The 12,321-nt window shown below is 42.4% G+C and overlaps 1 protein-coding gene across 1 annotated transcript in view; it reads right to left on the bottom strand.

The window, feature by feature from the left end:
- carmil3 (capping protein regulator and myosin 1 linker 3) overlaps window positions 1-12,321 on the bottom strand; it is a gene marked incomplete at its 5' end in the record, with an annotated part of 82,143 nt that overhangs the window by 30,476 nt on the left and 39,346 nt on the right. Inside the window, 3 exons of the mRNA XM_080010477.1 lie at window positions 5,632-5,708; window positions 10,991-11,068; window positions 12,107-12,216. Coding sequence (XP_079866603.1) covers window positions 5,632-5,708; window positions 10,991-11,068; window positions 12,107-12,216 — 265 coding nt within the window. The remainder of the gene's footprint in view (window positions 1-5,631; window positions 5,709-10,990; window positions 11,069-12,106; window positions 12,217-12,321) is intronic.

Raw genomic sequence — 12,321 nt, 5'->3', positions numbered from 1 at the left:
TATGCAGTTATAAGGTGATGAATAGTATCTAGTTAAGGTGATACAGTATATAGTTATAAGGGGATAAATAGTATATAGTTATAAGATGATAACTAGTACATAGTTATAAGGCGCTAAATAGTATATAGTTATAAGGTGATCTAGTATATGGTTATAAGGTGATAAATAGTATATAGTTATAAGGTGATCTAGTATATGGTTATAAGGTGATAAATAGTATATAGTTATAAGGTGATAAATAGTATATAGTTATAAGGTGATAAATAGTACATAATTATAGGGTGATAAATAGTACATAGTTATAAGGTGATAAATAGTATATATTTATAAGGCGATAAATAGTACAGTTATAATGTGATCAATAGTATATAGTCATAAGGCGATAAATAATATACTGTATAGTTATAAGGCGATAAATAGTATACTGTATAGTTATAAGGCGATAAATAGTATATCGTTATAAGGTGATCCTTGCATGGTGGTCCGTGCATGAAGTGTAGTTCATCTAAGGTTGTTCAGGTTGTATAATGAAAACCTTCTTTTTTAGGGATACTGCTTCATTTCATTTACCTACTTGTGCAACTCAACGCGCCAAAGCGGCGGCTTGTTCAATTATCCACATCTCGCCTTCAACCTAAGGAGAGCTAAACTTAATAAATAAACAAAAAGACTAAATAATGAATATCACTCATAACTGTTTTAGTCATATTTCTGCCACTTTCCCACAACTGATTGAATAAATTGCAGATGGGAGCGACCACTGGAATTATGAAGTGCTCTGATTCATGTATGTAATGATTCATTTATATATTCATCAAACTCTATACTCATCAAACTATGAATCATTACAGTATATTCATGGATTTTACATCATGTTCATTCATGTTATTTATATCAGTTTATAACATCATAACTTATGGCTATAACTTAAACCTTAAACTTAAATAGTTATGACAAGAAAAGTTTCTTGTTATTGCGTGATAAGTTTGTATTTCATAATAACGTGAAAAAAAATCAAACTTTTCACATTACAAAGTGGTACTGATCCGTTTTTGTTTTTCTGCCATGGCAGCAACATGCCTCCACACACACAGTGTATATATATATATATATATAGTGACGGAGGAGGCTGAATAAGTGAAATGATGAAAGAGGGATCAGACAAGACGACATGACACGGAAAAGGAGAAGAGACGAGGGAAGAACAGAGACGGTGGAAGGAAAGCAATAAAAGTGACAGAGCGGCGGTAGCGCAAAATGACAAGAAGCGAGGGGAAAATGACAGAACGAGAGAGAGAGAGAGAGGGAGGGGGAGAGAGAGAGTGGCAGAGAGGGTAATGGACAGAGACAGCCTGAATGACAGAGACAGAGAGAGGGAGAGATAGAGGGCGATGGATGGACGAGGTAGGGTGGGACAGACGGATGTTGTCTGCGACATTTAGCGCTAGCATCATGTAGCCATGGCAACGAGCAGGTTGAGTGCAGAATCTGACCAATTACCCAAACGTCGGCTTGACATTTGGCCAACAACCTGTCATCGGGGCCCGGGAGAGAGATAAGTGTGTGTGTGTTAAAAACCTATCTGAACACACACCAGCACTGACAGGACCTGTCCTCATGATCTGTAAAGGCTTTAGTGCTTTGAAAAAAAAAAATATATATATATTTCTTAATTTAAAATATAAAAAGATATAAAAATATTCAAAATACCCTATTAATTTGTCAAATTATATATTAGGATTAATTGAATGAAAAAATAATTGAATGAAAAATTAAATGCCTATATTATGCCAATTAATTATATCAAATAAATAAAAATGTAGAAATTAATAAATGTAAAAATATTCTAAATGCATCTCGTCCGCTTCCCTCACGATTCAAAACCATTATTGTGCCCATATCTACATGATCCTAACTGATGGGGTTTTTTTTTCTTCCTAGATCCACCTGTGTGTGTGTGGCTGCAGATGACGTGAGTTGTCCTTGGGAACACAGGGCGGTCAGTAGTAATACAACGGTTCTAAACTCTTTATATATAACGCGCGCGCACGCACGCACGCACGCACGCACGCACGCACGCACGCACGCACGCACGCACGCACGCACGCACGCACGCACGCACGCACGCACGCACACACACACACACACACACACACACACACACACACACACACACACACACACACACACACACACACACACACACACACACACACACTTCTAACCACAAATAATTCATCACAGGAGAATTGGGGGCAGCGATAGGAACGAGTAGCATCAGCCCGAGCACAAAAAAGGGCAGAGAAGCGAGGGAGCGAGGAGAGCCACTGGAGCTGGTGTGTGTGTGTGTGTGTGTGTGTGTGTGTGTGTGTGTGTGTGTGTGTGTGTGTGTGTGTGTGTGTGTGTGTGTGTGTGTGTGTGTACACACTCCCCTTCCTTCTTCAAAGAGACAAAACGTGTTTTGTCCGGGAAAGACGCAGCCACTGTTTGAAGTGTTATTTTCTCTGCAGTACTTTGTATTTGGAGCGCTGCACGCGGCGAACAACACGCCACGTGACGGCGCGGCTCTCACTCCTCCGTCTACATTTTCAGGTTCACAGCTCTTGGGACAGGTTTTCGATCAGACTGTAATTTTTATTTTTTTAATGGAACTTAGCTGAAAACAAAGTAAATGAGTCACGCATATAAAACGATGACGCTACCAACGTTAATGTTGGATATCGCCATATTCACTATTAGTAAAACTCTCAATGAATTGTGTGTAGTATGAAAAATAAATGCACTTTGGGAACACTTTATAAAGGCGGTTTTAAACTCTCATTCATGGAAAATATCCAGTTGAGCAAACTACCCAGTGTTGTTGTGGAAAAAACAAGCTCATATTTGACATCTTTTGTGATGCGGAACCCCAACGCAGTTCAACCACCAGCAACTAGGGGGGAGGATCCGACTGTCGGATGCGATTACGGATTCAGCGTGAAGCGGGCTCCACACGAAAGCATTGGGTCTAGATCCTGGACGAGAGCCTGTGTTTTTGTTTCTGTTTCGCACTTTGATGGAAATTAAGCGAGACGTTGACCTGGAGAGCGGAGGTGAAGCTTGAACCTGCGACACTCCAGGACACGAGCGCTAAATTTGACTCATTGCTTACCATTAGCATATGATCTGTCAGTGGAGATGATGGCCCGAAGGTCCGGAGCCTCACACACACACACACACACACACACACACACACACACACACACACACACACACACACACACACACACACACACACACACACACACACACACACACACACACACACACCTGAGATGAATGGTCCCAAAGTTTTGTAATAACTAAGGGAAAGTACAACAAGTGTTTCATAACCCACGTGCACTTAACACACTTCGCCCTCCCACGCTCAGACACACACACACACACACACACACACACAGTTAATTTGTTTCCGTCTCCGCATCGACACACGTTTTGATAAACCTGTGCATTGTTATCAAGTGTGCTGGTACATCCCTGTGTGTGTGTGTGTGTGTGTCTTATCTGCTCGGTCCAGCTATGATGACACTGTGTTTTCATGCACAGCCCCCCTCCCTGGCCAGCAGCCACCAAACACCCCCCAATTATTAATGCAGGAGAAAGAGAGGGATGAGAGAGAGGGGGGATGAGAGAGAGTGAGAGAGAAAGGAAATTAAAAAACAATTGTTAAAATTTTCCCCATGGGGATTAATAGTGTAACAATTAATTCATTAATTCATTAATGAATTAATTAACACTATCAAATTAATTAAATATATTTTTTTATTAGGGTGGAGGACAAAATATGTCACTGGTTCAAGTACAATGCACTGTATTTATCCATGTATATAATTGAAGTTATCTTTACCTATTTATAGTTAGATCTATATAATATACTGTATATTTTATGTGCAATATTTAAACTTTTATGATTATTTGAGTTTTCATTTCAGTTATCTTTATCTTCATTCATTGCACGTACTGTATTCTTCACCTTTTGTTTCCCATTTGCTTCGGCAATGTAAACGTGTCTTCCCCATGTTAATAAAGCCCTTTTGGGGTGGAATGCAGGGAAGGAGGGGGAAAGGTAGGGAGGGAGGGGGGGTGAACTGATACATTTTGGGGGGGAATAGATGGAGACCGATGGAGGGGAAAATGAGCCTGAACGCTAGAAGGGAAGGAGAGAGAGGAGGATGGATATAAGGACGGAGGAGCGAGGGGGAGTTAAAGAGGGGATCCGGGATGGAGATATTTGGGGGGGGGGGGGGGTGAGATGGGGTGGACGGGATGCAAAGAATTTGGGATGGGACTCGAGGGTATGAAAGGGGGGAGTGGGGGAGAAGAGAGGTGGGCAGAAAAGAGGGATGGGGGAGGGATGAGACGGAGCGAGAGGGAGAAACAGGGAAGGGAGGGAGATGGGGGCGAAAAAGCTAGAGGGAGGTAAAGAGGGATAGAGAGAGGGAGGGAGATGGTTGGAGGAGAGAGAGAGAGAGAGAGAGAGAGAGAGAGAGAAGATAGGGGTAGGAGGGAGAGAGAGAGGGTGAGTGAGAGGGAGGGAAAAGAGAGGTGGTCCCGGGTGTCCGGGAGCTTCTGTGGGCAAAAAAATAAATAAATAAATAGAGATTTAAATTCTGGTGCGACGACAGAAGGGTAGGAGGAGGATTGTGGGCGAGCGAGAAAGAGAGACACACACACACAGAAGGAGGGGTGGAGAAAGAGAGGTGGGAAAAAAAAACAGAGAAGAAAAGAACAGGGGGGTAATTTTAGCCCAATCATTTTGGGCTAAAATTACTCTCATTTTTCACCGACTTCTCCCCGAAAGCCGTAATTTGATGAGCGGCTCCTGGGGGAAGCAACACCATGATGAGAGCTGACACACACACACACACACACACACACACACACACACTAATACAGTACACGCAGACATGTGCACACACACACACATATATATAAACAATCAAAAATACACACACACAAATAAGAAATACCTTCCAAAAGACACACATATAGTACACGCACATGCACACGCAGTAAACAAAACCTCTCCTGCAAGAAGAAATACCTACAAAAAAACAAAACACACCCGCCCACTAATATAGCGCACACACACGCACATACAAACGTGTTAAAAAAAAAAACACCCTCAAGGTGGGTGCATGAACCAACATGAACAAAATTTGACGGATATGAAACTTGTTTGCCAACACACGCTGAAACATTTTACACACACACCTTCCGAAAAACACACAAACCCACTAATGCAGTACACACACACACACACACGCACACACACACACACACACTACCCACCCACCCACCCACCCCAGGTGGAGTGGAACAAATGAGGGGGATGCTAATTCTCTTAACGACGTACGGGGCTAAACCACAACAAGATGTATTGCAGAGAATAAGTGATGATGCTCTGAAAGGAAATTCCTCCTGAACGGCTGGATTTCACCTGAGTCAAGACGCAGGAAGAATGAAAGAAGGGAAGAGAAGTGGTAGCGTGTGTGTGCGTGTGTGTGCGTGTGTGTGCGTGTGTGTGCGTGTGTGTGCGTGTGTGTGTTTGTGTGTGTGTGAGAGAGTCTACAGGTGCAGGTGTACACACACCTGTGAGAGAAGACGTTCTTGGACAGGTTCAGGTACGAGAGGTCGGCACAGCAGCCTCGCAGCAGGGCTCCGAATAACTGGAGAGAGAGAGATGGGGGGAGGGGGGGGTGAGGGGAGAGAAAGAGCAGGAGAAAAAAAGAAAGTGGGAGAGAAAGGGGCAGAGAGGGGGAGAGGGGGGAGAGAGAGTGGGAGAGAGAGGGAGAGAGAGGGAGAGAGGAGATCGGGGGGGCGACAGGGGGGGATTGAGGGGAGAGAAGGAGGGGGAGAGAGAGGAGGGGGAGAGGTGGGAGAGAGAGATTGGGAGGGGAGGGGATGGGAGAGGGGGTCGAGAGAGGGGGAAGAGAACGAGAAGGGTGGGGAGGATGAGAGTGGGGGGTGGGGAGGATGAGAGCGAAGGGGAGGAGAGACAGAGGGGGGGAGAGTGATGAGAGCGACAGGGAGAGGGGGAGACAGGGGGAGTCAGGGGGCGAAAGAAAGAGAGAAAGGGGGGAGAGGGGGAGAGTCAGCTCACCACATTAGATTCGTGATCGTGCTGCAACATTTTCTCTCAAACATTGATCAAACGATTGCGGCTGATTAGAATTTTAAACATCCAGGGAAATGCATTAATAACAATTAAAAAATAATAATAATACCATCATCATCATCATAAACGTATTTATGCCATTTATTGCTCCGCCAATGTTTCCCGAGTAAAATAATTAAAAAGAGCGTGTTCAAACGAATAGTGAAGTGGGGAGATAATGAATGCACGGCGGCTTGGCTCCCGAATTTGGCCGAGGGAGGCGTGGGGCTGAGCGGTTGCCGGTTCGAATCCAGGGAATAAAAAAAATAAAGAGATAAAGCTACAAACACAGACTCTGCGCAAAGCGGGTGCGGATCCAAGGAGCGGTCGGGGGAGGGGGGGGGTTAGGATTTTTTTTTTTTTTACATTTATTTGTTGTTTGTCGTCCGGGGACGATCGCGGCGCGTACGTGGAAAAAGCGTCACGGGCGTCCGGACCTGGAGCGTTTTTGCGGAATTCGGACGCTGCACCCAGTGAGCACGCAAAGCAACATTTCAATCCCACTTCATTTCGATCTAATCCATCGGATTTTTCTCCGTGAATGAGGTTTTAATTTATGTTCTATATTGACTTTAATACTCTCTGCACATTCTGAATCTTTGAAAATGTCTTGTCGGCAGAGTACGCGCAATAATTTGGGCGACTAGTGAATCTGGGTTAGAGTCAACAAGCAATTAACAGCCGAATTTACGCGACACAGCCCTCCGCTCCAAAACTTTGCAAAAAGGAACAGTGTTTTGTTTTCTTTCGGCGCTGAACTAATTGAACAACGCATGACAAGCGCTGTGAGTGCTTCAATCTACGGTTCCCTTGCGAAACAGGGTCCATTGTTTATTGGGAAAAAAAAAAGGTTGTTTTTTGCAAACTATGACGTTAAAGACTCGTCGAACTCAATAAAAAAAAAAAAAAAAATTACGTTTAAAACTAAAGGGAAAATTTCATGTGTTAGATCGTAAGTAATTTAGTGGATCGTAAGATCGTAAAAAACATTAAAAAACAAATTCCATAAATCCTCTTTGATCTGGGTCCATCGTGCTGATGAAGCCGATCAATATTCCTGCTCGTCGGCGCATCAGAACGGATAAAAAAAAAAAAAAAAAAAAAAACAGGAAGCCATTAATAATTCAACCCAACACCCCGTCGCTAAAATAAACGAAACAATCGCTCCCAGAGACCGCGGCTCTCTGATGGATAGAGCACAATGGAGGAGAGAGAGAGAGAGAGAGAGAGAGAGAGGACAGAGAAAAGAGGGAAATAAAAGGGTGAGAAAATGAAGAGAACAGACCAGCACGTCCTTGTTAACTTCCTAAAATTCAATACAATATTCATGGAAGACGGGGGGGGGGGGGGGGGGGGGGGGGGAGAATGGGAGGGAGGGAGGGGAGAGGACACGGGAGAGGAAAGGGGGAGATAAAAGGAAAACGAAGAGAACAGACCTGGACGTCCTTGTTAACTTCCTAAAATTCAATGCAATATTGATAGCATGCCAAGGGGGGGAGGGGGGAATAATATTACAATAATATTTTTACGATTTGGCTTGTTCTGTTTGTTATTTGTCTATTTTTGTATATATTTTTATTTTATTTTTACAGACTTAAGCTTTATTTATGCCAATTGTCTGCACAGCGACACATCAATCTTTACCAGGACAAAGTCCTTGTACATGAAAATGTGCTGGGTCGAATAAACTGATTCCGATGGTGTAGAAATGGATATCGCCATTCTATAGTTATTTTTGAAAATCTTTCCCGCAGAGGTTTTTTTTTTTGGGTTGTTTTTCTTCTTCGTCCGGTGTGAATTGGAGGCGTGAAGCTGTGACTGGTGTAATCCCAGCGCTGACCACCGGGGGCCCTCCTTCCCAGAGGGGGGCGCAGCGCTGCGTTCCCTCACAGGAGATGCTGCTCCCTGCACTTGTTCCCGCTGATATGACAACAAAAGGCGGCGGCCGAGGCACTAAGTATAGACTTGATACGACCATCCAAGAATATCCAGAGAGCGAGACGGAGGGGAGAGACAGGAAACTGTTTTGGTCGTGTCACAGATGCTGTTAGAAGTCAGCCACACACACACACACACACACATATACACATACACACACACACACACATACACACACACACACACATGAATATATATACACATACACACACATATGTACACATACATATACACACATACATACATATATACATACACACATATATACATACACACACACACAGACGTATCTATACACACATATACACATACAAATACATATACACATATATGTGACCCACTGCAGCAAAACCTGCATTGTCACGCATTTCTAAAATCGCCAGGAGCCGCCAAATAATTTGCAAAAACCTTTCTAGAAGGAAAATGACATTTTTCCAGATTCATGTTCATTTTTGTTTTGTTTTTTTTAATCTCTTATCTCTCTTAAACCGTGGAGTCAAACATTCCGGTTAGATTACATGGGGAAACAGTTCACTTACCAAGACGCTGAACAGCACTGAACAACACCGATCATGGTTTCCTTTAAAGCAACAGTCCAGGTGAAGATCATTCCTCTATATAACATGTGATGTGAAGTCACCATGTGAAACCGTTTTGATAGAATTCAACCCTTTAAATCTTACGTGTTTTATACACACACCTGGATTCATTGTTAGGTTGGTGGCGTAACACCCGAAGAAGAAAAGCGGACATCACTTCCGTAAACAGGACGCGGATCCCTCGGTTTCACTTGTCTGTGAAACCTTCATCTCCGTGTTGTTAGGGATTACGAGAAGCAAGTGGCGGAAGCTCTAAATCATATCACGGACCTTAATCTGACCAGTGCGATATAGCCAAGTCAGTGTAAACAGCGCGTATTGGACTTAATTTTCCACGATAGTCTGTTCTCCGACAGCGATGCTGAATCTGATACCGGCGTTATCCCGGACTTGGAGAACATTTCAAACAGCAGATTTCAACCTGAATGTGACGATGAAACTGAACATTTTCAAGAACCACCGGAGTAGACCAATGACACACCCGTTGTTGTTGCTACAACGGAAGAAGTTGATGACATGATGAAGTCGGTTGAGGTTGGTGATGCAGATTATGAATAAGTAGCAATGGACAAGATTCTCAAGTTCATCTGCAAATGCAGCCAGGGGGCGAAAAGAAAATTAAAAGAGGCCCCAAACAGGTTTTCAGAGTGTAGTTGGGGTAGGGTTGGGGTTAGCCTACATAATAACCCCAACAACTTTTAAGATATTTGGCATACGCACATTTAGATATTGCATGACACACCGAGGTTGATATACAAAAACTAATATTATTGACAGACTGTACATTTTGTTGTGTTGTCCGCATTTTTAAACTCCTAAATAATTCCACTTTCATAAAACATGTATATTCTTACTGTAAGATAAAAAAAATTGTTTGTTTTTGTTTTTTTAAACAAAAGATGTGTCGATGACGCTGTTCAACATTCCCTCACAACCCAAGAACAATGCAGAGATGTCCCCATTCAGCAGGGTGGCTCTAACAATATGGATTCTGGGAGATGGCTGAATGAGGCCAAGCGTGGGGAAAACTTTGAGGGTGATCATCTCAGAAACACAGTTTTCCACACCCTTGTCATTAACAAGTCATAGCTTTAAAAATGTTTGCTTGATTTGCACAAGTGACACCTTGATTTGAAGCTTCTCAACTTCAAATGACGTGAAAAAAAAAGCGAAACAGTACCAAAAGTACCTAAAATTCGGGTGGGTAACACACACACACACACACACACACACACACACACACACACACACACACACACACACACACACACACACACACACACACACACACACACACACACACACACACACACACACACACTTCAGTATTTCATTATCACCCAATCACAGTTTTCTGTACTGACCCCGATAATTTTGTTAAACTGTGAGGTGACATTACATGATCATACGTTTCCATCAAAGGGTGTTTTGAGCCAATGTTAGAAATATGGACAGAAATAACATGTGAATAAGGTGAGTTTCCATCTGTAAGGTTGGGGCTAATAAAATGTCTACCCAATTTTTTATGTTCAAATATTCAATCTCAATTCTTCTCCATGAGGTGGATGTGTTATAACAATATTAAAGGCTAATTACTATGATAGTAACATAGAAATAATTGCAATGAACAATTACATTTTATGACAATTATTTGTTAATTACATCATTATATATATTATTTATATCTAGTATAGTATAAGTACAACCAACTGAACCTCAATAACCTAACTCCAACAGTATACTCATAATGATTTTAATGTGGAATCTCACCTCACAATTTTACAAAATCCCCGATACTTTACATCGTACATTTTATTTATGCATTATTCTATTTCATGTGAACTTATTTTATGGAGCTTTGGGAAAAGCAAAATCCAAATAAACTGGTTTATAACAAAATCCCAATTCACAGGTCAAAAAGGTCTGTGCTCTCCCAGGTCTCTGTCCTAGTTGAACTAATGGAAGCATCCAACCTTATCCAAGAGGGTACGAAGTCCAGTTTATTTGTACAGCCTCTCAGCTTTTCCGCACTGGAAGCGACAGGTTGACGGAACCACCATTACTCTAACGCTCAGAGGGGGGTCAAAGGGAAAGAAACACCAAGGTTTTGTTCCGAAAGGTCAGACTTCCCTCACGGGCTCCGCAGGATTTTCAAATGGTACGGGTGTGGACACTGTGGGTTTGTTTTGTTGTGTTTTGTGTTTTCCCCGTCAAGGGTGGATGGAAAGTAGACGGAGAATAGATGAAGAACACCCACCGAGTCCACGGTGCAGTCGGTTCCAGACAGGTCCAGGTGGACCAGGCAGTTCGGCTGGGCCAGGAACAGGTACAGGTTCTGGATTACAGATGAGGAAAAACAGTCACATCTGAGGGTCACATCACAGAGAACATCATGACTTGGACATTTTTAAGCGGGAAACAGTCCATTAATATGATGTCGTTTTTCCGCCAATGCTTCGTCAGTCTGAAGGGTAACGATCGGGCCGGAAAGAAAGCCAAATCTGTGCAAAATGTGATATTGTCGGAGTAAAGCCTGGTTTATGCTTTCGCGTCAACGTCTCTATGCAGTGAAGGGGATTCTGGGTAACCGTAGGTCACAGCGCGGCGGGCGTGCACACCTCCCAAAGCTCAACAAAGCAACATTCTGATCGGTTTAATTGTCCAACTTCCTTTCGAGGGGCTGTTTCGAAATGGAAAAGAACATTTTGCAGATTTAAGAGCGACTTTTGGATGACGTACCAAAAACAGATTTTTATTTGCATATCCAAGTTTAAGCAAGCAGGGTTTTTTGGGGTCTAAAGTTTTCAATTAAAATGAGGGAAAAATTTACTTTAAAAACATATATATAAATAAATAAATATAAATAAATGATAAAAAAAGACTAAGAACCAGAATCCAGCCTTAACTGTAATTATATAATCTGCCATGCAAAATGGGCAAATTCAGATTGATGGAAACATATTTAAAAAAAAAATGTATATACACACACACACACACACACATATATATACACATACATACATATATACACAAATATACATACATATACACACACACACACACACATATATATACATACACACACACACACACATATATACATACACATGTATATATACATACATACACACACACACACACACACACACACACACACACACACACACACACATAAACACAAAATAATTATAAATATATAAATATTAGATATTGACGTCAATCTACAAAAACAAAACTATATACATTATATCGTTTTGTTTTTGTAGATTGACGTAAATATGTAATATGGGCATTTTCAAGAAATCTGCACAGACGGTGATTGTTTGTTTATTGTTTCATAGTGTGTGTGTGCGTGCGTGCACACATAATTTACCGTAGCGTCCTCTCCGGACAGAACTCCCGGGTTCTTGCTCAGGTCCAGATGAATGAGGGAGTTGGAGTAGTCGTCAGTGGAGCACAGAGCCTGGGACAGGGACACAACTCCTGGGGGAGGGGGACACGGCGGGGAGGAGGGGTGAGGGAAGAGGAAGAGCGAGCAACGCAAAAAGTCATGATAAGCAATGACCCCCCCCCCCCCCCTCTCTGAAA

Source organism: Zeus faber (genome assembly GCF_960531495.2).
Source record: "Zeus faber genome assembly, chromosome: 12".
NCBI lineage: Eukaryota > Metazoa > Chordata > Actinopteri > Zeiformes > Zeidae > Zeus > Zeus faber.
Note: the sequence above shows the minus strand (reverse complement) of the source record. Positions and strands in the feature narration are given on the sequence as shown.